This window comes from Pseudopipra pipra, chromosome 17, assembly GCF_036250125.1.
Source record: "Pseudopipra pipra isolate bDixPip1 chromosome 17, bDixPip1.hap1, whole genome shotgun sequence".
NCBI lineage: Eukaryota > Metazoa > Chordata > Aves > Passeriformes > Pipridae > Pseudopipra > Pseudopipra pipra.
In genome coordinates this window covers 5,999,852-6,027,810 of record NC_087565.1, presented here as the reverse complement: position 1 = coordinate 6,027,810, position 27,959 = coordinate 5,999,852, and the positions used below count along the sequence as shown (strand labels likewise).

General features: G+C 42.0%; 2 protein-coding genes across 6 annotated transcripts; both read left to right on the top strand.

Annotated features, from left to right (window-relative positions):
• The first annotated feature begins 39 nt into the window (after positions 1–39).
• On the top strand, positions 40–15,071 carry SS18L1 (SS18L1 subunit of BAF chromatin remodeling complex). Of its 5 annotated transcripts, none has more exons than XM_064674085.1 (11): positions 40–172; positions 4,105–4,181; positions 5,132–5,216; positions 6,036–6,180; positions 8,147–8,344; positions 9,338–9,502; positions 10,416–10,517; positions 10,920–11,012; positions 11,647–11,766; positions 12,511–12,638; positions 12,839–15,071. In XM_064674085.1, the coding sequence occupies exons 2-11, from the start codon at positions 4,105–4,107 to the stop codon at positions 12,863–12,865; spliced, it is 1,140 nt and encodes a 379-aa protein (XP_064530155.1). In that variant the 5' UTR covers positions 40–172; the 3' UTR covers positions 12,866–15,071. The 5 variants fall into 5 exon arrangements, with proteins under 5 accessions (XP_064530155.1, XP_064530156.1, XP_064530157.1 ...); XM_064674086.1 differs by having other exon boundaries at positions 46–133; XM_064674087.1 differs by having other exon boundaries at positions 138–160.
• A 1,467-nt stretch (positions 15,072–16,538) lies between these two features.
• Positions 16,539–21,788, top strand: MTG2 (mitochondrial ribosome associated GTPase 2). The gene is made up of 6 exons (XM_064674089.1): positions 16,539–16,752; positions 18,422–18,569; positions 19,198–19,313; positions 19,904–20,122; positions 20,804–20,942; positions 21,327–21,788. Exons 1-6 carry the CDS (start codon positions 16,570–16,572, stop codon positions 21,719–21,721), a joined length of 1,200 nt encoding a protein of 399 aa, XP_064530159.1. The 5' UTR covers positions 16,539–16,569; the 3' UTR covers positions 21,722–21,788.
• Positions 21,789–27,959: the final 6,171 nt, after the last annotated feature.

Below are 27,959 nucleotides of genomic sequence, written 5' to 3'. Positions count from 1 at the left end.
TCGGCGTACGCACTCTGCGCCCCCGCCGTGCGCAAACGGCGCAGGGGCCGGAACGGGGGACCCGGGAATGGCTCGGGTTGGGAAGCGCCTTGGAGATCACGCCGTTCCGAGCGACTTGTGGCGCTAAAATAATGTGAGATGCGTTTCCTTCCCGCGGAGGGTACACCGGAAAGTAAGAGACGCTGTTAAGTGGTTTGAGGAAGCCGTAGGTGTAACTGGGGCTATGCGGGGTTTTCATGGATTCACGGAATGATAGAACGCCATGGGTTGGAAGCGACCTTCAAGCTCATCTCGTTCCAGCCACGGCAGGGACACCTTTCACCAGTGCAGGTTTCTCCAAACCTTGTCCAGCCTGGCCTTGGACACTTCCAGTGATGGGGCAGCCACAGCTTCTCTGGCAACCTGTGCCAGGGCCTCATCACCCTCATAGGGGAAGGGTTTTTTCCTAACACCTCATCTAAACCTTTTGTCTTTCAATTTTAACCCATTTCCCCTTCTCCTGTCACTCCGCGTTCTTGTAAATTCTCTTGCCCCATCTTTCCTGCAGGCTCCTTTCAGGCACCATCAGGCCCCAGTTAGGTCACCCCAGAGCCTTCTCCTCTCCAGGCTGAACAATCCCAACTCTCTCATCCTTTCCTCACAGCAGAGCTGCTCCAGTCCCTCTGATCACCTCGGTGCCTCCTCTGGACTCGCTCCAGCCGCTCCCTGTCCCTGCCGTGCCGGATCCCGGCGCCTGACGCGGCCCCACGGACCGGTCTCCCCTCAGCGGGGCCGGTACGCACTTTGCGTACGCACCGCGCGCGGTTACGCACTTTGCGTAGGCGCCCTCCGCGGCTCTGCCCGCGCTGGCGCGCCCGCCGTACGCAGTTGGCGTACGCAGTTGGCGCAGCGGGCGGCGCGGCCGAGGCTGAGGGAGCCCGGCGGCCGGGACGCACCATGTGCGGCCGGCGGGGAGGCGGCGGCGGGGCCGCTCCCGTCCCTTCCCCAAATCGCCGCCGCTCCCTCCCACCACGAGGCTCCGGGGGTTTTTTGGGGGGCGAGGCGCGGGCCGTGCCCGCCCGCAGGGGGTGCGGTGCCCGCGGGTGGCGGCGGGGCGCAGATCGTACCATGTGCGGCCGCCCCCCTGGCCGTGCACTGCGGAGAATCCTCGCACGGCAATAGCAGCCAGATAATAACAATATTATTAGAGCCTGGGACCGATATATTATAGGCACATAAAACACCCCCACCATGTCGGTTGCCTTTGCTTCTGCTCGCCCAAGAGGCAAAGGGGAGGTCACCCAGCAAACTATCCAGAAGGTAAAAGAGCATGCTTTTATACAGACAATTTTAGACGTTTATTCCGTCCACGCTCCTGCAGCTGGAGGCTGATTTCTAGGGCGATCAGGAAAAACTCGTGAATTTGCGAGGGCTGCAGAGATGGACAGCTGGAGAGAGAGGTGGGGGAAGGAGGAGGAGGAGGAGGAGGTGGAACAAAGCAAAGGTGTTCAGATCGCTGCAAAAGAGAGCGAGGGAAGGACGCAGGGAATAAAATCGGGATGGCACGTTATCCTCGCTGCTCGCCAAGGGGAAACGCTGCCAAGCAGGGATTGGGAAACGGCAATAAAATCTGCAAATATGCGGTTAATTTATGATGGTGTGTCAGCTTCTGGCCCCAAAAAGAATCCAACCTAAAAAAATAAAAAAGAAATAAAATCCTGAATTTAGAGGGGCTTTCTTTTGTATCTGGATGCAGAATTTTAATCTCTCAGAAGATAGAGGGAGCACCAGCCACTGGTATTTTTCATATACTATTATTATTATTATTATTTGCGATGTGCTTATTGATGTTTAATGACAAACAAAGGTTTTGGAAGGTTTTCTCTGGAGGGGAGATCCCCGCATGGGTCTCGTGTGGAGGCCGAAGCAGAGGGTGCCGAGTTGGGAAGTTATTGTTTCCTATTGCACACATGCTGACCCCCCTCCTCCTGCAGAAGGTGACGGCCAGGAACGACGAGGCTGGAAATGTCAATAAAGAAACGTGCATGTTTTTACTGCGGCTGCTATTTGTCATTTGTGTTTCTGTCCTGATTTTGGCCGTTCCCACCGCCCAGGTGTGTTGTGGTGGCAGCCACGTGTGAGTTCTGTGTGGTCCCTTCCTGAGGGCTGACCAGTGGAAAAGTGCCACTGCAAACACAGCAATTAACCCATCACCAGGGGCTGTGCAGCCAAGCCATGAGCTGGTGCCAATTCACGGCTCCAAGGGGAAAGAAAACCCTCAGAGGAAGCCTGTGACAGAGCAGAGATTCAGGCAGAACAGACTGCCACGAGAGAGGCTGAAGGGATGACTTGCATCTCAGGAAACTGTTTGGAAACATCCCATTTTGTGGAGCTCACGTGGTATTTTGAACCGATTCATTTTAAATACTGAAATATTTCAGGCTCAGTGAAGAAGTTTTTCTCTAACCTCCACATCAGTTGGAGTTATTTCATAATTCAGATAGTTTGTACTTAAACCCGTGACCTCTCACAGACAAAGGGCAGATAAAGTATCTTCAGTTTGATTTTCAAGCCCTTTCCCTTTTGCATATTCAGAAACTTTACGGAAGTTTTTTCTTTACAAATAATGAGTAAAACCCTTTCCCATCCCAGGTACATTTGATGGCAGGTTACTTCAGAGCTGTTTATCAGTGCTGGGCTGTTGGCAGTGATTTTCTCTTTGACAAGTGGCAATGCTGAGGAAGAGGCTTCCAGGCACAGGAACTGGATGGGATTTACAGTCAAGGATAGAAATGGGGCAGAGAGAGGGGCAGATGCTCCTGCCTTTTTTGAGCAGGAACTCCAAAGATCCTCATTAAAGTGAGGTTTTTAGAACACATACCAATCTCAATGAAGAAGAAGAATATTCTTATTTGCATTCTTATTATATAAGCAGCTTGTTTTTATTTATTAACTCAATTTTTATAGTCTTTCAAAGCTGTTCTTATTCCAGTATCAACTATTCCTAAAATAGAGGAAGTCAGAGCTTTTGGCAATAGAGCAGTGATGATGGTGCTCTAAAATAGTTCATCAATTAACTTTTACAGGGCAGTGAACTTCAGTGTCTTCTGTGTAATGGTTCTTTCCTCAAGAGTTCTGTCCTGATGACACAGTGGTTCAAAGGCCCAGTCTTGCAAGCACTTGGTAGCAGTGGTACCTGCAAACAGTGTCATGTAGAGGCAAATCTAAATTTTTAAATGCTGGTGTTATTATTTTATTCCTTCACCTGCAGAAAGCTTGTCACAATCACAAGAAATCTGAGGGAGAGAGAGAAACTATTATATTTGAAATTTTAAACCAAATCAAAGGATATTTTAAGCTTTTAATTGTGTTATGAGTTCATTAAATAAAGGTCAGTGATCATAAATTAACTGATCACAGAAAGGTTTGGGTTGGAAGGGACCTTAAAGATTGTCTCGTTCCAATCCCTGCCATGGGCAGGACCACAATGTATATATTGTGATTGAGATATATATATATATGTATGATCTATAATTACTCTGTGTTTTCATTTTAAGTCCTCCCTATATTGGGACTGAACTACCCCAAAGGACATGTTGGGATGTAATTCTCTTAAACATGGTTTCAGTAGCTCCAGTAATGTAAATTTTATACTTCACCAAGTTCAGCAGTTGGCACACACTTGTCCTGGGCAGGAAAACTAGTAGGTTTAATTATTTGAAAGTTTGTTTCTTATTTAAAAGTAGCCATGTCAGTAAAATCTGACATTTTGGAAAGGTTTGGGTGATATTTTAGAATGAGGCAGAGGTGTTTCATCGTGAAAGCGTTTTCCTTCTTCAGCATCAAAATTTATCTGCCATTGAAGGGAAAAAAAGGTAAGTCCATTCATTCTTCTATGCTGGGTATTTCAGTTAACTGCTTTAGAGGTAACTGTTCATAAGTGAATGATTTGAAAGCAGAATCCTGTGGCTCAATAAAGTCACGTGTAAGTACTTTGTAATATCCCAAGGCAACAAAACTGCACAAAACACCATCCAGTGCCAGGGAAGGTGGAGGATAACAAAAACACAGGACTTCCATACGATTCTTGTAGTAACATGTTTTGATCATATTTCTTTTATGCAGATGCTAGATGAAAATCACCACCTAATACAGTGTATTATGGATTATCAGAGCAAGGGGAAAACTGCAGAATGTACTCAGTGAGTATTATGGGTTTGGGAGTTTGTTGGAAGTTTTTGGTACTTCCTTTCAAGAAGAGTACTGTGAACAGTTCTGGTGACTGATCACTGAGAGAATAGTTGGCATATTCTTTTAGATTCACTTGTATTAAGAAATGTATATTGTTCTTGGAAGTTTTATTTCTGAAGTATTTGAGTATTTAGTATTTACAATATTTCAACAGGCCATTTATTAAAATAATTATAAACAAATATGGTTACTGGACCACTTGCTCTACTTCGCCACTTTCCCAGATATTTTCCCCTTGTCAAAAGAAAATGCTAAAACCCCCTTTTCTTTTGCCTTCTTGGCACGGTCTCTGTTTCCAGAAGTCTGCCTCTTCCCTTTGCTCAGTGGCACAGCTGTCAGTTTGCTTTGGAAACCTTCCTGTTCTTTATTACGAGCTTTTCCAGTTCATGGAGAACTGTGAAGGAGCACAAATGGCCCTGGTGCTGCTTACTTGAGCAAACACTCCAGTTAGAGCACTCTTGAAAAAAATCTTGTTCTTCTCAGCTTGCTGGCAGGGAAAACAGGTTTTGGTTTTTAGAGTTCTGGAATTTCATTACTATGAGGATCCTTGTTAGATAGAGGAGGGAAAGTGGCTGATTGCTGGAGCAGCTGACTGGGTGTCAGTCCTCAGAGGCTGAGCTCCAGCTCCACAGTTCAAAGTGCTTTCAAAGGAGAATGTATTTTACCTCTCCCTTCCCCCAGGTTTATCCTTTTGTAAAAGAGGTGTTGAACACACTGATCCTTGATGGAAAACATGACAGCACAGATAGAGGTCATTACTGCTGCTATTTATTTAGGACAGATCAAAAATGGGCTAATGTAATTTAACTAACCATTTGTAAATAGGAAAAAAAAAAAGAGAGGTTTGGAATTTTCTGTATTGTTAATCCTTTCCAAATAAGCTTTACTCCTTGTTCTGTAGATACCAACAAATCTTGCACAGAAACCTGGTTTACTTGGCAACAATAGCAGACTCTAACCAGAATATGCAGTCCTTGCTTCCTGCTGTAAGTACCAGTCTACCTTCAATTAACTATGCCAGAGGGAAATGTTCTTTGATTCTGTCACTGATCACTGTCAATGAACCATATTTTGGTATTTTTCCAGCTAAAAGTCTTGAAGTGGCCAAGGAGGCCACCAAGCAAATCAGAAGTTACTTTTACTGTGTTTAAAATACGTTCTTTGGTACATTTGTGTTAATCTCTGTCTCCAAGGGTAAGAGTATTCTATACAATATAATATATAGAGTACAATACTCTCTATACTGTAAATGGTGCAGTGGTACAGATCTGAACAGCTCCGTTTGTTCCAGATTCATTATTCTTTATCTGTTCTTATTTGGGGGAAAAAGTGCCAGTATTTTATGTCAAAAATCTAATTCAGCACTTGGGTATTGGCTTTGTCTTTAAACATTGTGTTATTCTTGCTGAGTGAATTGATTTGGGAGGTATCACACGTAACACAAACTACAGCATAGCTTGGCAAAGGTCAATCTGTCAACACACTTCTGTATTGTCTTTGCTAATGCATTCCCTGCAGTGGTTGTGTTCTGAAATCCGTGTAAGTAGGGAAGGACGGGCACAGAAGCCAGAATCTGTGACAAGCAGAATTTTCAGACGTTCCCTGTGCTGCCTGTCGGCTGCTCTGTGTCGTGCTCAATGTCGCTCACACGGAGGAGTCACATGAAGAAAGGTTTACACAAAACGTGAAGGAAACACATATTTAGCTGAGGCAGTTCTTAGTCACAGTCAGACTAATTTGGGGGCTATTCTTTTTCTAATTAAAAACCTAACCAAGAATTTGCTTCTCCTCCTTGTTGTTTGCAGCCACCGACGCAAAATATAAACTTGGGCCCCGGAGGGATGAGTCAGAGCGCATCCAACCAATCTCTCCATTCCCAGAGCAATCTCAGTGATGCCATTGGGACGGGCCTTCCTCCTTCCTCCCTCATGCAGAGTCAGATTAGCAATGGTGAGCTTTGGTCCCCTTTGTGCTGCTTTGCTGTTGCTTGGCAACAAAATCATTAATGCAGAATATACTTAGAGAGCTGGAAAAGACCTCTCCTAACTCACCTTTCAGGCATATGGGGATTTCAGGCACATGCTGAAATCACCACAAAATGGCTACAGGCAGTAATGGTGTTGGCTTCTGCAAGGACTCCAGTGTGCTTTGTATTTCTGCAGAGGAAATTAAAAACATTTTTTAAAAAACGCATAATGAAAATCACCGAGAGGCATCCAGGTTCTTAGTAAGAAAAATTATATATCGTGGCATTTTTCTCATGAAACTGGTGGGGTTGGCGAGGGTAAAATGGAATTAATTGCATGACTAACCACATAACCAAACCTTTAAATTGCAGACCTTCCAGGATATATGCCTTCTTATAAATCATTTGGTGTTGCACTAGCCTTTGTCCTCTACAGAAGTCTGCAGAGATTGTACTACATAGCCCAAGAGTTTGCACATTTTGTATTAATAAGATAATATATTTTGTGTGTTTTTGTTCACACAACTACAATAATTGAAAAAATTTTTTTTTAATCTGTGCATTTTATATTATGAATTATCTGTTTATTTCATAGTTCATAGCTAGTCAGTTCTTATTGCTGTGGGTCTTTCCCAGACTAACAGAGCAAAACCAGTTTCTATAAATAGAAATACCTGATTGTAAAATCACAGACCTTGGCAGGGGGACTCAAGAGCAGATGCAAGCTATGAAATTACTTCTGAGTTTTTAAAAATCCATTTGTGATCAAGATGATTGTACCTTTTAAACTAATGGATGAGGTACCTTCTTTAAACAGCTACAACTTATAAAGTGAACTTACTAAATTTTCTAGGGCCTTCTTTTTGAAAGATTTAATACCTAGTATAAGTAATATAGTAAGTCAGTCGGAACATTGTTTTTTGTTACTAAGAATTAATGTTCTCAGTGTTGCTGTTTCTGGGTTCTCTGATTTGCCCCCCACATTCCAGGTCTTTGTAATAATTTAGTGCTGATTGAAAGAACCAGACTGGCAGTCCTGAAGACTGGAATTATCCACAGGACAGACCAGACAGGGCAGTTCCCTCAGGTTGCTCCAGCCTGGTACTAAGCCCAGCCTGAGTTGTGGGGTTTCAGGGTAGTTCCGTCTCTGCCCAGTCACCTGGGCAGTGCAGGGTATTTTATCATGAGCAGTATCAGTGCACTGGAAAGCTGACTGAGGATGTAGCTACACTTCAAATTGAAGGTGTGACTGAGAAAGCAGTAAAGTGCCTCTTTGAGTAGCCTGAGTAACAGCAGCAGTGATGGTGTGTGCCTGCTGTGAGAGTAGGACACTCACACCCTTGCTTGATAGTGGTTTTTTTGGAAATTAGGAGTAAATATGTAGAAACAACTCAAATATGTGGGCTCTGGGACTTGTGAAAGCTTCTCATCTAATGGGAATGGAGATGGAAGTGTGTAATGAACAGGTGCAGAGTTGTAAGGGAGGGAAGAAAAGGAAAGAAGCCGTGGAATATACTACATTTTATTCTTTATTGGTCTCAGTCAGGACTTGACAGGAATCACCTCAGTAGGAGAGTAGCTGGATAATTCCCTACACACATGTCAACATTTGGATGTTTCCAGAGTTTTCTGAAGTACCTGAAATTACTGGCATTTGTTAATTCTGCTGCCTCCGAGGAACTGGTTGTAGGGCATTGCTGCTGGTTTTGTTCTTCCTGTCCGCAATCCTGTACAGCCTGGATTTGGCTGCCAGGAAGAGGAGGATCACTCCAACTGTGCAGTAGGCAGTTCTAATTCCTCTGTAGATAACAGGGCATTTTAATAATGAAGATTGGGAGGTGTTTTTGTCTTGCCATAAGGTATTTCAGAAAGGCTGCGAGGGCTTTAACGCTCACTGTACACTGCCAATAATAGCACAGATTTTCTTGTTGCTCTCTCTGATTTTTCCAGGTCCCAACCACGTGTCTATGCAGCAGTCAGGCCAGAACACTATGCCCACGACCTCTCTGAGTATGACTGTCAGCAGTCATGGGACTGGCCCTGGTTACAGCCATACAGTGCCTGCGTCTCAGAACGTGCCAATGCAAGGCCAGGGGTCAATAGGCAATTATGTCTCTCGAACAAACATCAACATGCAGTCTAACCCAGGTAACCTCCCTCTTCCTCCTTCTGGGCCAGCTTGACTTCTCAGTGACCTCAGAGGTTTACCACCACCACATGAATTTGTTCTGTAAATATTTTCTGTAGACAGTGACAAACATACCAGAGGAAAAGCCAGCTTTAAGACATCTCTGAATTTCAAGGTGTCAGGCGCCAGTGTAAGTCAGAACAGTTTCAGACTTGCTTTAACCTACGCCAGCTTACCATGGTTAGTGATGAGCTGGGGAAAAGAGGGTTTGACAGAGGTGCAGCAGCACTATCTGATACCCCTGGGAGCAAATCCAGGGATCTGAGGGATCTGAGAAGCCCCTTTATCCAAGCTGACAGAGCCTGCCAATGAGTATAACACATTTACTGTTTGTACATTACCATCCTATTTTGTTATTTTACTGATACTTCACACTGCTTGCAGGGCATAGAGAACCTAGCAGACAATTCAATTAATCTCCTAATCTAAATTAAAATTAATCTAAAATTTAAAAAAAGCTTGCTCCTGAGTATTGAATGAGATGTCTCAGGCTTTAGAATTGTTTCTGACAGTAAATTTAGGGATCGAATAAATCCTAGAATATCAATTTATTCAGACTGTATAATCATCAAGTAGACAAGAAGATGGGGGCAGAAGAAAGAGTTTATTAGAAAAGCAATACAGCAACGAAATGGTCAGGAGGTAGAGAGCAACAAGCATCAGTTCTTGTTTCTTTAACCCTACTGTAATAAGGTTTACATTCTTTTAAATAAACTAACTAATAATAATCAAGGCTGTATGTAGTGTTAGATATCTGACTGAAGCAAATGGCAAGAACTGACCGTGTAATAAGCAAAGTTAAATAAATGGAGTAGGAAAACATCTCCCCCTGTGGAAAATTCACAGAATTATCAGGATGCACGTTAGTTGGAGGTTTTAACTTGCTTCCAAAGAGACTAGGGAGAGAACTGCCACATCCTTTTAGAAAACAGTATTTTCCATGTACATTGCAGTCTCCATGATGCACCAGCAAGCAGCAACATCACATTACAACTCGGCACAAGGAGGGAGCCAGCACTACCAGGGACAGTCCTCCATTGCCATGATGAGCCAGAGCAACCAAGGCAACAGCATGATGGGGCAGCGACCCATGGGCCCTTACAGAGCATCACAGCAAGGTAAAATCTGCTGTTAGATCATTGATGTAACTGTTGTTAGATTGATGATATCCAGTCCATCCTGTGGGGCACACGAGTCAACAAAATTTCCTAGTCAGGCTTACGAACAGGGAATCCCATCCAGGAGCACAGGAGATCCCGAATGGTGGAAGTGTCATGACAATGAGATGAACCTGAATCTATTTTCAAGATTTATCTATTTAATTATTTCAGGTGTTTAGAAAAATAATTCTGTCTAAAAGGGATCATGTATCTCTAAAGAAAAGATGAACAATTTCATATACAGCTCATTGAAGGCACTGGGAATCTTTGCAATTCTTTCACATGGTGTTGGATCAGCCGTAACATGGCACAGTTAACAAGGAACACATTTCTGCAAAGAAGATATAGTTTGCCAGCAATTAGAATGAAAAATTAGGCCAAGGAAAGGAAAACACCAGAGGATAACTATCATGCTCTAAGACCTCTCTGGAAAAAGTTCTAAGAGGTAATAAAGCTGCTAGACTGATTCTAACATAAGCTGAATTTTGCTAATAAACAAATCAATGTATTAATTAAAATATATTTAATTCTGACTGTTTTCTTGAGCATGGAAATCCATTCCTGTGCTTTCTCATAACTCAGATTAGTAGATGAAATGTAGCCATTGCTTTCAGTGTTGCCGCAGAAGTGAGTGGTTCTAGGATGTGTTGCTGACTGCTGTGTAATTTCAATTTCAACCAGCTTTTTCTGAGAATACAAATTTATTTCCTTTTTCCAGTGAGCAAAACATTGTTATAGCTCTTCTCAATATACATAGCTTGTTTACTTATCTGGACATGAACTCTGTTTTCTTCAAAAAACATAGATAAGAGAAACCCATCCCTTAGGAGTCCACAGGCTCAGGTTGTTCTGTCTTGTCTGTGCCTTGCAGGTTCCTCGCAGCAGTACATGGGTCAGGAAGAATATTACAGTGAACAGTACAGCCATGGCCAAGGCTCATCAGAACCTATGAATCAGCAGTACTACCCAGATGGTAATTCCTCTGAGCTGGAGTCACTGTGACACTGATAAAGTGCATAGCACCGTGACTGCCACATCCAAGGACATGGCAAACCTATCATGATTCATTTCCAGTTTAAATGCTAGAAAATTCTAGTCCCAGGGCATGGCAGCCTGGTATAAAACATACTCATCAGTGCACCCTGCTATCCAAACTGCTGCAAATAGAGCCCAAAGCCCAGTTTGGATTAATAAATGCAGTAGATTTATCCATAGGTGTGACTTTCCTTGCCATGTGTTTGACCTCCCACATAAGGGGTCTGTATTTCCTCTCAGCCTCACCTTGGTGTGTAAGCAGCTTCACAGTGTATCATTCAACAACATGTGTATAGTTATATCAACAATGTATGTGATAAATCTTTGTGACTCCTTGCAGGACACAGTGATTATGCCTATCAGCAGTCATCCTACACTGAGCAGAGCTACGACCGGTCGTTTGATGACTCCACACAACACTATTATGAAGGAGGTAGGAAAATATATCAAAATCTTAACAGTAGTACCTCAGTCAATTCAGTGTGCTATTAAGATATCTGAACTCTAAATTAACTGGAGATATTAATTATGGTACAGCAAGGTGGCATTTAGGAGAAGCAATGTTGTCTATAGAGCCTCTATTCATTTTATTGTTTCAGGATACAACAAATGGAATTTCCATCATAGGCATTTCAAGGAGATGCCAGTGACAACTAGATAAGTGGTCTTTCTGGGATATATGAATAAACATCATTATCTAGAAGAAAATACAGTGGGAGGGCTTCTTGAGAAACTGGCTATTTACCCAGGCACCCTTATCTTTGTGACTTTGTTTTTCTTCTGAAACACTTCTGGGGTGAAAAAAAATCCTTTGGGGAACAGGCTTCTTATTTGTTTGTTTAGTGATGTGTATAAAAAAATAACTCTCCTATTCAAAAGAAATAAAAATTACCAAAGAAATAAACATCCTGCTTGGCAAAATGCAATCATCTGTTTCTGAAAAGAAAGTTCCAGAGTACGAATTCCAGGCCAAGGCTCCTTCTGCCTTTGTTTTCCTTATGATTCGTGTGTACAGTGAAATACCTGCCTCATCTCTAACCAAATTATTTCAATTGTCCCCTCCTTAGGAAATTCTCAGTACAGCCAGCAGCAGGCAGGATACCAACAGGGAGCTGCACAACAGCAAACATATTCCCAGCAGCAATACCCAAATCAACAGAGTTACCCAGGACAACAGCAAGGATATGGTAAGAAAACTGTCCTTGGCTGGTCAAGGGTTTGCAGTGCTTCATCCTGATGCCTCATTCCTAAGCTAAAATAGGCTGTAAACTATTTCCTTGATTAACCTTGGTCATCCATGTATCAAAATTAGCCAAAAAGCTAGTAAAGGGATTCAAGGCAGTAACATACATTAGTGTAGCACTGCATTCCATACTGTTATATTAGCATCCTGAATCCCTCTCTCTTTTGAAAGAAAGTTAGAAAATAGACATTTACTTCATGGGGACTTTGTGTTAAACATTATCAGGATGTCACTGCCTGGGTTCCCGGGCCTCCTACACACCTAGTCCTTCAGAACTGACATGAAGAACATCAGCAGTCCAGAGAATCCCTCCTCCCTCGCTCGAGGCACAGCCAGATTAGATAGGAACTTAAACATGCAATTGTTACCAAAATAAAGGCCAGGTAGCTGCATAGAATTAATAACTGAGCTGTGCCAACACAGGTTTCAGAGAGGTAAATCACTTAGAAGTATATCACTTTTTCTGAGCAAAGTGTAAAACCTGAAGTTTACAGTCCTGCAACTACATTCTTATTAGTATTAACACCTCCTGGTGTAAAGCTAGAGGGGAGGTCTAGGCAGAATTTACTCACAGTTCATACTCACAGAACTTACTTTGTTGGCATCATGTTTAACACTGAGGGGTAATTAATCGTAAGAATCCCCCCAGCAAATCAGGCCTTAGTAATGGAGTTTACTGTCTTCTCAGGTCCTGCACAAGGAGCCTCTTCACAGTATTCCAGCTACCAACAGGGACAGGGGCAGCAATATGGAAGTTACAGAGCTTCCCAGACAGGCCCATCCGCTCAGCAACAGAGGCCTTATGGCTATGAGCAGGTAAATTGTCTAAATCTGTGCTCTGAAAAAGCAGATTTAGCTGTCAGCTCTGCATATAAATCTGTCTGATAATTTGGTGCAGGCGTATTGGTGATACTTCAGTGGGTCTTGTAAAATTCACAGACCAAAAGAAATTGCCTAACTCACTGTAAGCCTCCAATATATAATCCTTCAACATTTCTATTTCTCTTTTTTTACAGGGACAATATGGAAATTACCAGCAATAAAGGAATACGATGCTGTGTCAGATTTATTTCAGTGGTATCTTCTCCATCTTTCGAACTGGATGTACAGGCAGTTTTGATTAATTGTAATATGTTGGTTACCCCTTAGCACAAAGCAGCGTCTGTATGTGAACAGTGTTCATTTCATGCTGGATATGAAGCAGTGCACTACTGGTAACAAGACAATGCTTTAATGGTTTGATATTTGGTGCTGTGTATAGTACTGTATGTTGATACAATGCAGAAGTTTTCCATTTACCCCCCCCCTTGCCCCATTCTTGATGTTTCTAAATAGCTTTAGGATCATTTGATCACAGTTGTGCCCCGTTCTGGAAAACAGCCAGGTTGTTCTGCAGTCTGGCTCAGTACAAAGCTCATCACTCACATCTCAGTCCAGGGAAGTTCACTGTGGTAGGTTTATTGATCTTTTTCTAACTGAATGCATTGAAGATTACCTGCCAGCCTCCAAAATCCATGGCTCTTAACTTCTTAAGAACAAGTGGATGGATACATTCCTTTTATAAAAACAGTTCTGTGCTATTAACTGCAACTTCTGTAATACCTACCTACCGAAACCTTATAATTCAGTAATCCGCATAAGTCCACACTTCTGTTGTAAAAGGTACAGAAAGAGGACCTAAAACTATGGTTGTGGAAATGTTGATCATTAGAGGCACCTTTTATCTGTCCGTGTAAACGGAGGTATTTCTGTCGTGGAAAGAAAAATAGAAGGGAGCTCTGGGATCTTCAGTGTCCGCCTGCTCGACGTCAATATTGCTTCATATCGTGCTTAGCTGAGAAAAACATCTGGCAAAAGTCCCGTCTTGAGTATGCTACTCCAGATTTTGTAACTTGGATATACATTTTCACGCCAAATTTCACAAGCAGGTGGCTGGCATCCTTTAGTTCTGGTTCTGCTGCCCTTGCTCAGATCTCCCAGCAAGCATTGTAACCGTAAATGTTGTCGGATTTGTTGGTCTGTTGTTCTTACAGTTCATCATCACCTTTATTTTCCTCTTGTAGCTTGACAGAAATCATTCAGAAGTAAAAGAAAAAAAAATCCATCTTTATTGCAGATGAGCAACTAAATTCAGCTTTAATTGTGAAACACTATTATGCATATGGAGAGGGGAGCTATTAATGGGGTCAACCAGTGAGGGAATACTTATAGAGGGAGAATTTAGAGATAAAAACTAGTGGTATGTAAAAATCAGTATGAACAATGTAAGTCGCTTCTATTCAGTTTTATATGTTCTTATAAAGTGTTGATAAAAAAAAAAAAGAAGCACTTTTAAAGTGCTTATGTAAGTGTTGAACAAAATACTGTGTCCAAATTTGTCTGAGGCAAAAAGCTGGGGTGACTGTACCCCACGAGCATTTTTTAATATGAGATTAACTGCAAATTTGCAATCTAGAGTAATCTCTGTAGGATTTTCTCCTTGTTCTTTGTCTGAACTGGTATATTTATGGGATTTCAAGTTCAAGTACTTTATATTTTTAAAAACCAAGACCACAAGAAAAACAGAACATCTCTCAATTCATTACTTTTTTTCCTTTATAGGAAAGTCTTTAACCGGACAACCGAAGAGTTTACTGTTAAATGTTGTCCAAGCACTGCCCTTCCTATGTTAATAATTTCAATTACTGGTAAAATAGAAGACATTTTTTTAGTCAGTCCTCATTTCTCTCATCTTTCCTGCTGGTGTTTTCATACAAATAAGTACTCTCAAATAGCAATGAACAGAAAGGAAGTGAGATTGTTTTCCTTATAATATTTAATATTATAGGTAGCCAGAAGAATGCAATATTGCTCTTTGCCAGCTTGGAAATATGCCTTTTATGTGGTTTTTGAAAGTGCTGAAATGCTTTTGAGAGAATATAAACAACACTTAAACTGAAACAGCAACATTACATCAATCTGAAATGTCTTACATTAAGAACTTCGTGAATGTTGTGTATATAATGTATTTGAAAGAGCACTTTGGAAATAGTTTGTACATTTATTTCCTAATTTATACATGATTTTTAGTGTTAATATTTCTAATTGTTAATAACAAAATGTTTATTTAATGTGTTGTCCATTTTTATGTATTAATGTGGAAACAAAGTGATGCCAGCATTTTGACTTCTTCCATGAATTGTATCATTTTCTGTTTTGTAATACGAAATGCTTGAAAACTGTTTAAGTTAAATATTATCTGAAAATGAAGTTGGTGGTACTTTTGTTATGACACATAGAATGGAAACAACAGGTAAAGGGAGACTATTTTGAGCTGTGCCTTCTGCCCTGCTTCTCTGATAGTGCTTATATAAGTGTTATGGTTATGATATGGATGGTTATAGAATCATAGAATGGTTTGGGTTGGCAGGGACCTTAAAGCCCATCTCGTTCCACCATGGGCAGGGACACCTTCCACTAGACCAGGTTGCTCGAAGTGTCCAGAGGATGGTGCCAGACTCTTTTCAGAGGTGCCCAGTGACAGGACAAGGAGCAATGGCCATAAACTAAAACACAGGAAATTTTACCTCAACATGAGGAAGAACTTTCCATTGAGGGTAGCAGAGCCCTGGAACAGCTGCCCAGGGAGGGCATGGAGTCTCCCTCTCTGGAGACATTCCAAACCCACCTGGATGTGTTCCTGTGTCACCTGTTCCAGGTGACCCTGCCTTGGCAGGGGGTTTGGACTGGGTGATCTCCAGAGGTCCCTTCCAACCCTAATGATTCTGTGACTCTCTGAAAGCCCCACCCAACCTGGCCTTGAACTCTTCCAGGGATGGGGCATCCACAGCTTCTCTGGGCAATTACATATGACAAAAGCTTGTCAGTGGGTCACACTGAGTGATGGTGTGGGGGGATTCGGGGCCTCCTCATGGGGCAGGGACACCATGAGCCACCACCCACACCTGCACCTGCATTACTCGGGGATCACTGTGGGAACAGCGACTGTTAGCACTGGTGAGGCCGAGGTGGCCAGAGGAGGGATCCCTGAACCCCTCTGGGACAATCCCCAGTATCAATCCAGGCTGTGGAATGAACTGATGAAGAGCAGCCCTGAGGAGAAGAACTTGGGGGTGCCAGTGGGTGAGAGGCTGGACATGATCCAGCCCAGAAACCCCCGTGTGCTGGGCTGATCCCACAGCGTGGGCAGCAGGGATGGGGGGATTTCTGCCCCTCTGCTGCCTCCAGCTCTGGGGACCCCAGCACAGGAAGGACATGGACCTGCTGGAAGGAGTCCAGAGGAGGCCACCAAGGTGGAGCACCTCTGGTATGAGGAAAGGCTGAGAGAATTAGGATTGTTCAGCCTGGAAAAGAGGTGACCCAATTGTGGCTTTCCGGTACCTACAGGGAGCGACAGACTATTTACAAGGGTGTGGAGTGACAGCACAAGGGGGAACGGCTTCACACTGCAGAGGACAGGTTTAGATTAAATACTAAGAGGAAGCTCTTTGCTGTGATGGTGACGAGGCACCGGCACAGGTCGCCCAGGGAAGTTGTGGATGCCCCATCCGGGCTGGACGGAGCTCGGACCAACCCCGTCTAGTGGAAGGCGTTCCTGCCAGAGGCAGCGGCTTGGAACGGGATAATCCTTTAAAGTCCGTTCCCACCCAAAGCATGCCGCGACTCAGCGACCCGCGGGCCGACCCGGCCCTCACGGCCCCACAGCGGCTGCGCTGCGGGCGCGGGGCGGGCCCGCCCTGCCGCGGCCATGGCGGTGCCGGCGCTCGGGGCCGGGCTGGGCCGCGGCGCTGCCGGGGCCGCGCTGGGCGGCCGCGCCCTGTGGAAGCCCGTCCTGCTCCTCCTCAGCCCGCCGAGTTTCTCCACGACCTGCGCGAGGTGCGCCAAGGACAGGCGGCTGAGGCAGAAAAGAGCCATTACGGAGCGGCAGCTGGTGAGTGCCGAGGGGGCTGCGGGGCGGGCACCCCCCGCCCGCCTCAGCTACAGCTCCCGGCTCCTCGCACCGAGCTGCTGCTGTGGGGAAATACCGGCTAAAATATAATAAACTCTCGGAATAGTGAGGAAATGGGGCTGCCCCGCGACATCACGGTGTTCAGAGGGGTCACAGCAGCGGTCACCCTTCCTTTATGCCTCTTTGGGGAGGGTCGAGAAAGCAAAAATTCTTTTTTAGGTAAAGCTGTAAAGCATTCAATAATAAATAATAAAACATTTTAAAAATTAGCTTTAGAGCTAAAATATTGTTTTGTTTCTCACTGTTTTTTAAGTCGTGCATAGTAGCCAGCTGCCAAACAGGTAGCATTTTATGTCAGACTGCAGGGTCCTAGAATTTACTCTTCATCTTAATTTTATAGTTACACGTCTGTGGAAATTCTTATTTTTTAATGATCCATAAATCACTTCCCAGTCAAAGCCATAGTTTCCCATCTTACCATGTGGTGGTGCCAAATACTTTTCTAAAAGAGGCTTTTTAAGGCATCACTGGTCTTAGTATAACTTTAATTATCAACAGTTCGGTTTTGAGGGTTTCTTTTCTCTCAGTTGCTTCTCTTTGGTATCAAAACACTAATAAGACTTTTTCTCCCTCAGATACTATTTGGTCTGTTTATTTAAAGTGACCCTTATTGCCCATTCTCATGAAGTCCCTTTAGTAACTGACAGAATTTGAATGTTACCATGAGTTTCTCTTTTCCTCTCTCTATGTAAACAATTCCACCTGCCTGTATAAATGTACTTCTCTAATATTTTCCCTCTGGAATTTCAGCCCACTTTTGGAAATAGGTAAATATCGTTCAACCTGTTTTTCTGATAGAAAAGCTGAAACACAGTGCAGCATAATTAGTTTGCCAGAAGTCAAATATTAAATTAATACCAGAAATAGAGCCAAGATTTGGAATTCTCTTTACACTGTATCTCTCTCTCTCTCTCTCTCTCTATATATATATATATATATATTAGCTCCTGAAGAGTTGGTGTGGCATATACTAAGATTTTCTCTGCTTATTCTGTTTACAAGTACTTTATACTGTCAGAAGATTGTAGTTTGCCTTAATTTCATCACCTGGCATGGAAAGCAGTGAATTGGTGTGAGAATATCCCTCCCACATGAGCACCGTGCCCTTTTTGCAAATTTCAGTTCAATTTTAAGAAGCAAAAAGCTTATGAATTTGTTTTTTCTTTTCATGAGTAGGGACACAATTACTTAAGTGATTTTGATTTATAGTGTGGTAGCTGTCTTGAGCTACCTGTCAGCATTGTATAACTGTATTAAAAGGATACTTCTCCTGATATAAGTTCCCTTAACATTAATTTTATATTTCTGGTGCCTGAGCTGCTGCGTTAAGTTATATCAACATAGCCTCAAGCATCTGCTTTTAAGGGGGTTCTTAAAAATACTTGGAAAATGAGATCTGTTTTTCTTTGTTATTACATTTAGCACACTGCATTTCATTGATCTGTGAACGGCAGCAGAGTTCTGATATATTTTTATCATTGAATGGAACTCATCATGACTGAAAATAGCAGGCCTGCCTATTATTAAAACTTCTTGGAAGATGACTCTGATAAATTGTACTTAAAGTGTGCAACCCCCACCCTTGTTACAGACACGATATTTCGTGGATCACCGGAAAGTGCGCGTGGTCGGAGGACAAGGAGGAGCAGGGGGTTTTTCCTTCTACAGCGAACCCAGGAAAATATTTGGAGGTCCTGATGGTGGAAACGGAGGTGATGGGGGTCACGTCATTTTGAAAGGTAAAACTCACTAAATCTGTTTTGTCTCGTGTTGTTGTTTTACTGCTTAACATCCCACCCCGGCAAAACCAGCCCTGCATGGATGGTAAGAAATGGTAAATGTCAAAAATGTTAAAATGGTTACTTCTGTGTGAGGTATCTTTGCTTTTTAAGCTTTGTCCTGAGCTGTGGTAATGGGGGCACAAATGACACTGACAGCCTTAGAAAGCTTTTGAAAAGTCAACGTATTTTGCACATATATTAGTGGCTGTTGCCTGACTGTGTTATGATAAGGCTGGGATCTGATTAAATTTTCCTCTTAAAATGAATAAAGCTGCTTCTGCCTCTATCCTGGTGCAAAATTTGCTAATCTAGCAAATTAATTTTCCAGAGTATTTTGTAATGGTTGCTTTTGAAATGACCAGTATATTAAGTGCATCATTAATAAACCTAAGTAGATAAGCAAAGGCAGTTAAACTTCATCACAACTTAGATTAGCATTAGTCTACCCTGCTATGTTATTATTGAGACAGTAAATAGATATGCATTCATGCAGTATTCAGAAAAGGAAAGAACAGTCAAGAGGTTGCTCTTCTGTGTCTGTTTTACCAAAACACTGTGTTCAAAATATGTGTGTTTTGCTTTACAGCTGACCGGCAAACAAAATCACTTTCTTCAGTGCTCCCCTTCTATCAGGGTTTTCATGGAGAGAGAGGAGGAAGAAAAAACTGTTATGGAGCTAATGGTGCATATGTGTATGTTAAAGTAAGTAAATGAGTGTTGCCTGCCGTGTGTTAGTTTGGTACAATCCTGATTTTCAAGCTGGAGAACCTTATTGTGAGCAAATCTCCTGTGCATGTTTGCAGGGAGCCTTGTGTGCTGTCTGCTGAGACAGGGCTGGTTGGCACAGGGCAGATCAACCTGCTTTAAGTTGTTCATAAAAATTAGACTTTTTTGGAAGGTGCATCTGGTGAAAACAATTTGCTTTACTTCTAAGGATCATACCTAGAGCAGTCTGAACACAGAGCTTCTTAAGTAGGAGCAAACTTTTCTTCAGCTGGCCTGTTTTGGTGCACACCTGCAATGTTTCTTACCTTGCTACTGTTCTCAGGCTTCTTAAAGGACATTTGTGGTTCTGCTAACACTTTAATGAAAGGTAGATGTCTGAGAGTGCTCTTTTGAGTTCAGAAAGTGAGCTTCATGAAATGCAATTCTGTTTTTGGATTCTTCAGGTTGAGAACATGGAGCAGTGATTTTCAGCGGATCTGAAATTGTCTGGTAAAGGACCTGCTGCCACCAGCTCTGCTGCAGGCTTTGAGCTTCCATGTAACGCTTGCATCTCTCTTCACTTGAAGGTCCCTGTAGGTACTTTGGTGAAGGAGGATGGGGAAGTTGTGGCTGACCTCACTCAGCATGGTGAAGAGTATGTTGCAGCTTATGGAGGAGCTGGAGGGAAAGGGAATCGCTTTTTTCTTTCCAATGAAAACCGGTCTCCAACATTATTTACTCCGGGAGAGCCAGGTCAGGAAAGGGTCCTTCATCTGGAACTCAAGACAACAGCTCATGCAGGATTGGTGAGTTGCTGTGGTTCTTCAGCTTCCTTATCATTGTAGGATGACACTTGACTGACTGAAGAAATAATGGGTGATAACATTTTCGTTAGCCTCTGGCTTGCTTGTTTAGAGATGCAGCTCGATGCTTTCTTGCTATTATGTGGTAGAAAGGTGTCCACAATGATTCACAGAGCTGTCACTCTCTTGCAACTTGATGTTGCCCTGCTTCTGCTAAAATCCACACTATATATAGAAAAGCAGTGTGCAAGATTCGTCAGTGATTGGTGATGAGGTACAGCAGCTTTGTCTGTTGATTCTGCAGATGAACAAGACAATATAGAGAATTCTTCTAAATTAGTTTGTTTTCTTGTTTTCTTTAATTGATAAAGTTCATATAATTTATATTTCATCCCTGTCTTTCTCTTTTTAAAGATAGTAAACATTTGATTTTGTTAGATCCAAGTTTAGCATCCTCTGAAACGAAAAATGTATTTAGACATGAATGCCAAGTCAACTTAGGGCTTAAACTTTTTTCATAATGGAGTATGGAAATGTTTTAACAGCAGCTGGTAGAGCTGTTAAAGTTATGCTTTGCTGCAGAGTGTTCTTACTGTACTTCAACAACTGCAGAATAACTGTCTAGTCTAGTGAAATTTTGCATATTTCTTTAAAGATTCAGAAATGTAAGTGTTTGTATTCCAGGTGGGCTTTCCCAATGCTGGCAAATCCTCACTTTTGAGAGCCATCTCCCGTGCAAAGCCAGCTGTGGCTGCCTACCCCTTCACAACCCTAAACCCCCATGTTGGCATTGTCCACTATCAAGACTATGAGCAAGTGGCAGGTAAGAATTGGAGCGTGTTGTGTGTACCCTGATGGCAGTTTGTGTCACCTGGGCAATGCTTTGAAATGCTGCAGAAGCAAGTTTAGCAGTTCCTGTAGAATTCTAAAGAACTTCAAGCAAAACTATACTGAAAGCCCATGTCATGTTTCACTTGTAGGTACCACCCTTAATATCTAACTAGCAATCTGTATTCTGTCTGGAACAACCTAAATTTAAGTGTTTTAAAAGATAATAGCAGCAAACTTAAGGTGAGGCGTGCTTTAATATTGATGCACTGAGACATAACTCTAAATGTATTTGCACTGGCCAGTAAAAGGGATTTGTTATTTGGGGTTTTTTTTAATTGGATATGGTGGATTGACTGTGGAATTTCTCCCATTGCAGTTGCTGACATTCCTGGCCTAATCAAAGGTGCTCATCAAAACCGGGGCCTCGGGGTGACCTTCCTGAAGCACATCGAGCGCTGCCGCTTCCTCCTGTTCGTGGTGGATCTCTCTGTGCCTCAGCCGTGGGTTCAGCTGCAAGACTTGAAATATGAACTGCAACAGTATGACAAAGGATTGTCTGAGAGGCCCTGTGTTGTCATCGGGAATAAGATTGACCTTGCTGAGTCCAGGATCAATCTGCCCCTCCTCAGGGAGCGGGTGGCTGAGCGGGTCATCCCCTTGTCTGCACTGACAGGAGACAACTTGGAGGAGCTGCTGTGGCATCTCAGAGAACTGTATGACACTTATGTGAAGACAGAACAATCACGAGGGCAAAGCCCAGTCAAGTGGTAGGAACCAGAACTGCTGTGGGCTGTGCTGGAAGGAGAACAAAAATAAAATCTTATTTCATTAGATTGCATCTCTGTGGCTTGGTTTCTTTTTTCCTGGGTTATTTTCTCTTTTAAAATGCCAGGGCACAGTGTGTGGATTTGTTCTGGGCTGCTGCATTGGAAAGATTGTTTTGTTTGTTTGTTCACCTGGAGGTGTCTCAGGTGTTTTACAGCAAAATTTGAAAATTGTAGTCATGATGGGTGTTGAATTGGAAACCTGGATCTTGTTTGGCATTCGATAGTTAATTATGGGATGAAGAGAATGATATCTAGTAGAAATAGCTGAAATTCAGGATCTGCAGGAGATGCTGGCTTGTTTTATGAATTGTAGTGAAGTTTATTCTCAATTTTCACTAATCAAAAATTCTAAAATAAAGTGGTCCCATGTTTATCTGTTTTTATACAATGACCAATTTGAGTCATCTTCTCTTAATTTTTTTTCCTTCTCTGCTGTGATTTCGTGTGAGTTTTTACCCTCAGAGGAGGCACAGCTCTTCCGTAATTTTAAGGAGGAGGAGCACAAAACAACTGCAATTAATTACTGAAACATTTCCTGATCACTATAAATATAAACTATCTTTAAATGCTGGTAGCAGCTAAGCAGCAGTATAAACTAGCCAGGGAACAGCCATTTGAGACTCATTTCTGGGTTTTCCCATTTCCTTGAGGAATCTCAAGCAATGTTCTGAGAAATCCTAGGCTTAGATATTTCAAATAAAAGAAAAATGCAGTTCTTTGTCCCCCCTCCTTATTTTTTTTTAACCGTGTGATTTTTTGGACCATGTTCTTAAATTTTATTCTGTAGGAATTCAGAAATCTTGATTTAAGAACAGTGGATCTTTGCCCTCTCACGCTGAAGGAAGAGTTGCTTCTGTATACTCTGGTTATATTTTGCATAGAAGATAATTATGCTAATAGTGAAAAGTCAAGATTTATCAAAACCCATTAAGCTTTTTCTTAAGGGACCTTAACAGGCTTGTGAAATACTGAGACACAAATACTGTCAACAGTAGATGGAATTACTGAGTGGGTTTAAAAAAAAAAAAACCAGCTATAACCTATAACCACTTTTCCTAATACACCACAGCAAACGTGATAATTCTTTCTGCTTCTTTCACTGCTCATTTTGCTTGATTTCATCTCTAATGCTTCGGAATGGCACATCCTTAAAAGACTCTCTGTCTGATGCCATGAACCGTGGATTTTTTCCTGACTGCCTGTGGCTGGAAAGGGACAGTCTTGTTCAATCTCTAAATTACAGCTCCACTGATGCCCTCCTGCAGTCTCAGTGTTGGCAGCTATGGTTATTATTATATAATTAGAAGTAACTTTGCCTGTGTAAGAAAGCAGGTCCATACCTCTTCTTATTCCTAAGAGCAGCAAGTTTTTAAATCTCAAAAAAGTGCAGGGTCGACTCAAATCCCTGAATTATCTAATAAAATTATGGGCAAAACATGTAGTTACCTCTCCTAAATTCACATTCTGAGTATTTCTACTTGTGATCACGTGTGGGAAGTTATCTATGCATTATAAGCAGTGATATTGGTATAAATAGGATCAGGAAAAAATGAAAACTAATATTAAATCCTTAAGTCTCTTGTGTTTTGCTTTAGCCCTGGAATTTACCAAACTGAATTAAGTTCATACTCAGTTCTCCCCTTTTGTTTGGTTTAGTGCAGCATTTTTGGGCTTAACTGTTGTTTTCCTTTCTATAGCTACAGGCTTTTCAGCCAATTTAATAAAACCAGGAGAAGGTTGCCTGAGCACCAAAGCTGGTGCAGCTTCTTTGCAGATTATTTAATACCTGCAGATACTTTGCACACTCTGACTGTGCTTGGGAGTGCCAGAGGCTGTTTTAAAAACCTCTGTGCTCACAGGAGCTTTCACCCTTACTCTTGGTGCTCACTGTAACCTCAGTTCTTGAGGGGAGAGCAGTGTTGTTTACTGATCTGTGAAAAGCTCAGCAGGTTTCCTGACAGCTTCCCAGAATGTCCTGTTGATCCTGGAATTGGGTTCTTTGTGCTCAACACTTCAGCCACCTGCTCTGGGGTGACAGCACCATGTTCTTGCAGGGTTCAGAGGGACTTTGCAGGATCCCTTCCTCTGGTGATGAAAAGTGCCCAATAGCTCCAGCTGTAGTGTTGGAACAACTGTTTGTAAGAGCTTGAACTTTACCAGAGTCAGTACACAGCTGTACCAAGGGGAGTCACCTCCTGCCTCAGGGCCCCTGTCAGTGCAAACAGGAGGGACTGTGCTCACAGTGCTGAGCAAATCACTTGGGCCACGTTTCTCCAGAGTGCTCCTTCAGATTTAGCATGAAGATCTCCTGGATCCCATTCCAGTGGGGGCACAGGGCTGAGGAGGAGAAGAAAAAATAATTCAGTTAAAGAGAGAATGATGAAATGTTTCAGGGAAGAGTTAAGTGCTATAGGATTTCTTCCCACTTTTTTTGGCTGGGGTTGGGTTGGATGGGGTTATTTTGGTGGATTTCTTCTGTGTGACTTTCCTTAACTACTTTCTGCTTTCCTCTGCTGAGCCTTTGATGCTGTCCTTGCTTTTTAAGCTGGCAACAGGAGAGATGTGGTAGATTTTATTTCTCATTCTGACAATAAGCCATGGAAATTTAATGTGAATTGAAGTCCAGTCAATTCTCTATTTGCTGGAGGAGCTTGAGCCATAATTTTGTTTAGCACTTCACAGTTCTAGTACTCATCTTTTTAATGCATTTTTTTAGTACATGATTACAACACTATTTTGGTGCTAATTGTAGGGGTTTTATACTTATTTGCAGTTCTCTCCCCCTTTGTAAGACCTTGGAAAACGCAGGCAGTTATCAATTGCACAAAAAAAGAAAATAGAGTGGTAATGTAAAAACAAGCATTAAAAGGACCACACTTTTAAACATGTGGATATTGAGGACTCAACGCAGTACATTAACTAAAGCATTGAATCAGTGTGTTTAAGCATGAGATATTTTGCAATCTGCTTTACTTGTGATTTGTAAAGCACTTCTTTGTATTACCTGATTTTTTTTGTATTAGGGAAATTTCTTTCACTATTGTCTGTGTACTTACTAAGCCTCTTCATAGTAATTTCTGTTTTTAAGTAGATTTATGGTGAGTAAGTACTCTGACTTGACCGTGTGTAACAACTTATCTGTTGTTTTCAAATATTAATTCAAATTACAGAATGACAGGAGTGGCTTCGAACCAGAGATGCTTGTAGTGTTGGAGTGGGATCTTGCCATAGTTTGTACATGTTTGTACAAAACCACAATCTAACTGCTTTGCTGTCCTGTCTTCCAGGGAATGCTGTTAACTGGGCTCAATGGCCAACACCTGCAGAGTCGGGTTAATGTTGGGACCAGAGGTCAGGTTGCAGGTGTGGAGCTTAATGAGTTCTTAAATGAGTGGCAGGTGGAACAAAACAGGGAGCAGACAGGCTGCTGGAATGTCAGTGTGTTGTTTGAACTGCTAACTCTCCAATGTAAATTAAACAACACTGAATACATAATATTTCAGCTTAATCTTTCTGCAAATATCATTGTTGTGTGAAATGGATTTTTGCGAGTAGCAGGGTTACGTTTGCTTTGAGAGCTTTTGTTTGTGGGAGCACTGTAGCCTGCAGGAAGAATAGGTAAGTTGGAGCTCAGCATCTCTTTCACAGCCCTGTTGTAACTGAAAGTTTTATTTTGGTTTTGGACCGCTAATAATGAATTCATCAGCATTGTGAAAATGGCTTTGGTATAAATTAAACCTCCATCCTGATACTGCTAAACTTCATCCCAATGTTGATGTGGGCCTGGCCTTTGAGGAACAACTTTGTTTTCTGCTTGTCTTCCATAGTGCAGGTTCCAGTGGCATTCCCCAGGAACAAGTTTTCCCAGGGAAAACAGGGATTAATTCTGGCTGCACTACAGAGGTCTTGGAAGACTGCAGTTATTGCTGTTTGGAGGGGAAGTTAAATTTGTGTGCCAATAATGATAACGGATGATTTTACAACTCTTGATAACAGAACAAAGCTCCCTTCAGGCTGTGCTCTTGATTTTTCCTTAAGCAGTTCTGAAATTTATCATGTGTTTTGTGCCCATTTCTCTGAGACATAAAACTGAGCTGGTAGGACAAAGGCAGGGAGATTTTTTATCAACCTTGTTCTGATGTTGAGACTGTGTTTGTCCTTCATTTCCCCACCGAGAGTAATTTTTCATCTCCTCTCCACTGACTGAAATAGAATTGTCCAAGGAGGCACGATTTCTCATCCACAGGGCTTGGGTTTTTGATTCTGCCCTTGTTTATATAAAATATTGTTTTGACTCCTTGCAGTGTGCATTCCTTGGTCAGCTCTGTTCTTTGCTTATTGCTGTACTGTTATGCCACTAGGTTGGTGACATGCATTTGTTTATTATATATACATTGCCTGACTGATGAGTGAGGACAAAAGACCAGCCATACTACTAATCCATATAGTTATGGTTTTATAACTGACTTCTTGTCTGCATGTTTCATTTCAGTAAGAAGTAATGGCAGTGGGTGGTTACTTTGTTACAATCCATTTTATTCTGGTAACATTCCATTAATTTTAATTGGAGGGGCTGGCATGATGCAATGGTCACCAGGCTCAGGTTGGTGGGGTTTTTAACTGGAATGTAGCACTGCAGCACACTCAAATGCTGTTATTTTTTGTCATGATTAGTGAGTAAAACAAGACACAAAACATGAAGAGCCTTGTGCTTATTCACATATGCTGAAAATGTTTTATGCAGACACAATCACCTTTTAAAAATGCAGGTTTAGAAATGCACTTAGATCCAGCCTTACTAACACTGATTGAAAAGCAGGACTGCAAACGAACTGCTGAACAAATTATCTTTTGTTATTCAAATGCTCAGTGGGGCCTTTTTGTCTCTGTAACTGGGGAAATCGATAGGCAATTAATGTGCAGGTAGGAGTCAATATTTTAGAAAGCATCTTATGGTTTGGGATCAATTTTCGCCTATGGTAAAGCTTTGTCATAGTTTAAAGATTTCTCATTTGAATCTTGACATTTGGTTTCTGGGTGCTTAATTACCACTGAGGCTGGAACATCACTGTTTTCCAAAGACATGTGAATCCCACCCAGTGCATCCTTTGTACACACTCTTAATCAGCCATTGATAGAAGTTGGCTGTTCACTCTCTAAATCCAGATAAATTAATCTTCCACTAAAAGTGGAAAATGCTTATGAAGAAAAATATTTGCATGAGGCAATGTAATTGCTAAAACACTGGTTTGTCAAGAAGACATCTGTGATATTACAGATGAAGTATCCATATTTTGATTATCTTATTCATGAAGTCGTACTGGTTTGTGGCTATTCATTTCCTGTTGTTTTCCTCTGTTATAAATCAGGAGATGAGTTTGGGCAGCCAGAGTGCTTTGTCCAGACAGGACTCACATTTATCACATTTAAAAAGTAACCTGGTAAAAGGTCACTGTATTAAATCAATATGTTTTTTTACTGCATTGCTTTAGAAAATGTTGATTTTCTTTGCTTACCCGCCCCCACAGCAGACATGTAATGGAAGTTTAAAGCAGTGGTTCAAATCAGCAATTACTGGGATGCTGAGGTGTGTCTAGAAAAACAAAACCTGGTAACATTAAATAACTTCAGTGCCAGAAGTTGAGGGTTTGATGGGTTAGGCCCCATGTTACCTGTGCTTGAGGCTCTTGTATCTATAGACTGAAAAAATGTATTTTATTTTGGCAAGCTGCCACAACTCTGTTTCTGTATCAACCAAAATTTTCCAGCTTCATTAACTAATTTAGCTTCATTAACTAATTTATGGCCATTAGGAAAATGGCTTTGAGGGATGAAAATTTCATGAGTTTAATTTTTTTATGTAATTATTGTTACAGTACCTAAAGTTTGTATTTTTTTTTAACCTTCTTTCACTGGTAGAAACTGGATCACAGGAGGCTGAAGTCCAAATCTAGCCAGGATGGGAAAAGTGTCCTACTGATATTAGAAATTTTGAATTAAAATATCTGTCTGGATTTGGACCCCAGTGACTTGCATGGTCACACAGAAATTCTGCGGCAAGGCAAAGAATCTGGAATTTGAAAAAAATCTGAAAAAATCTGCCCTCCACAAAATCCTCAAGGATCCACTTCACCCTCTTCATGGAACTGCATTCCATGATAGTGTTTAGGAGCTTTAGGAGA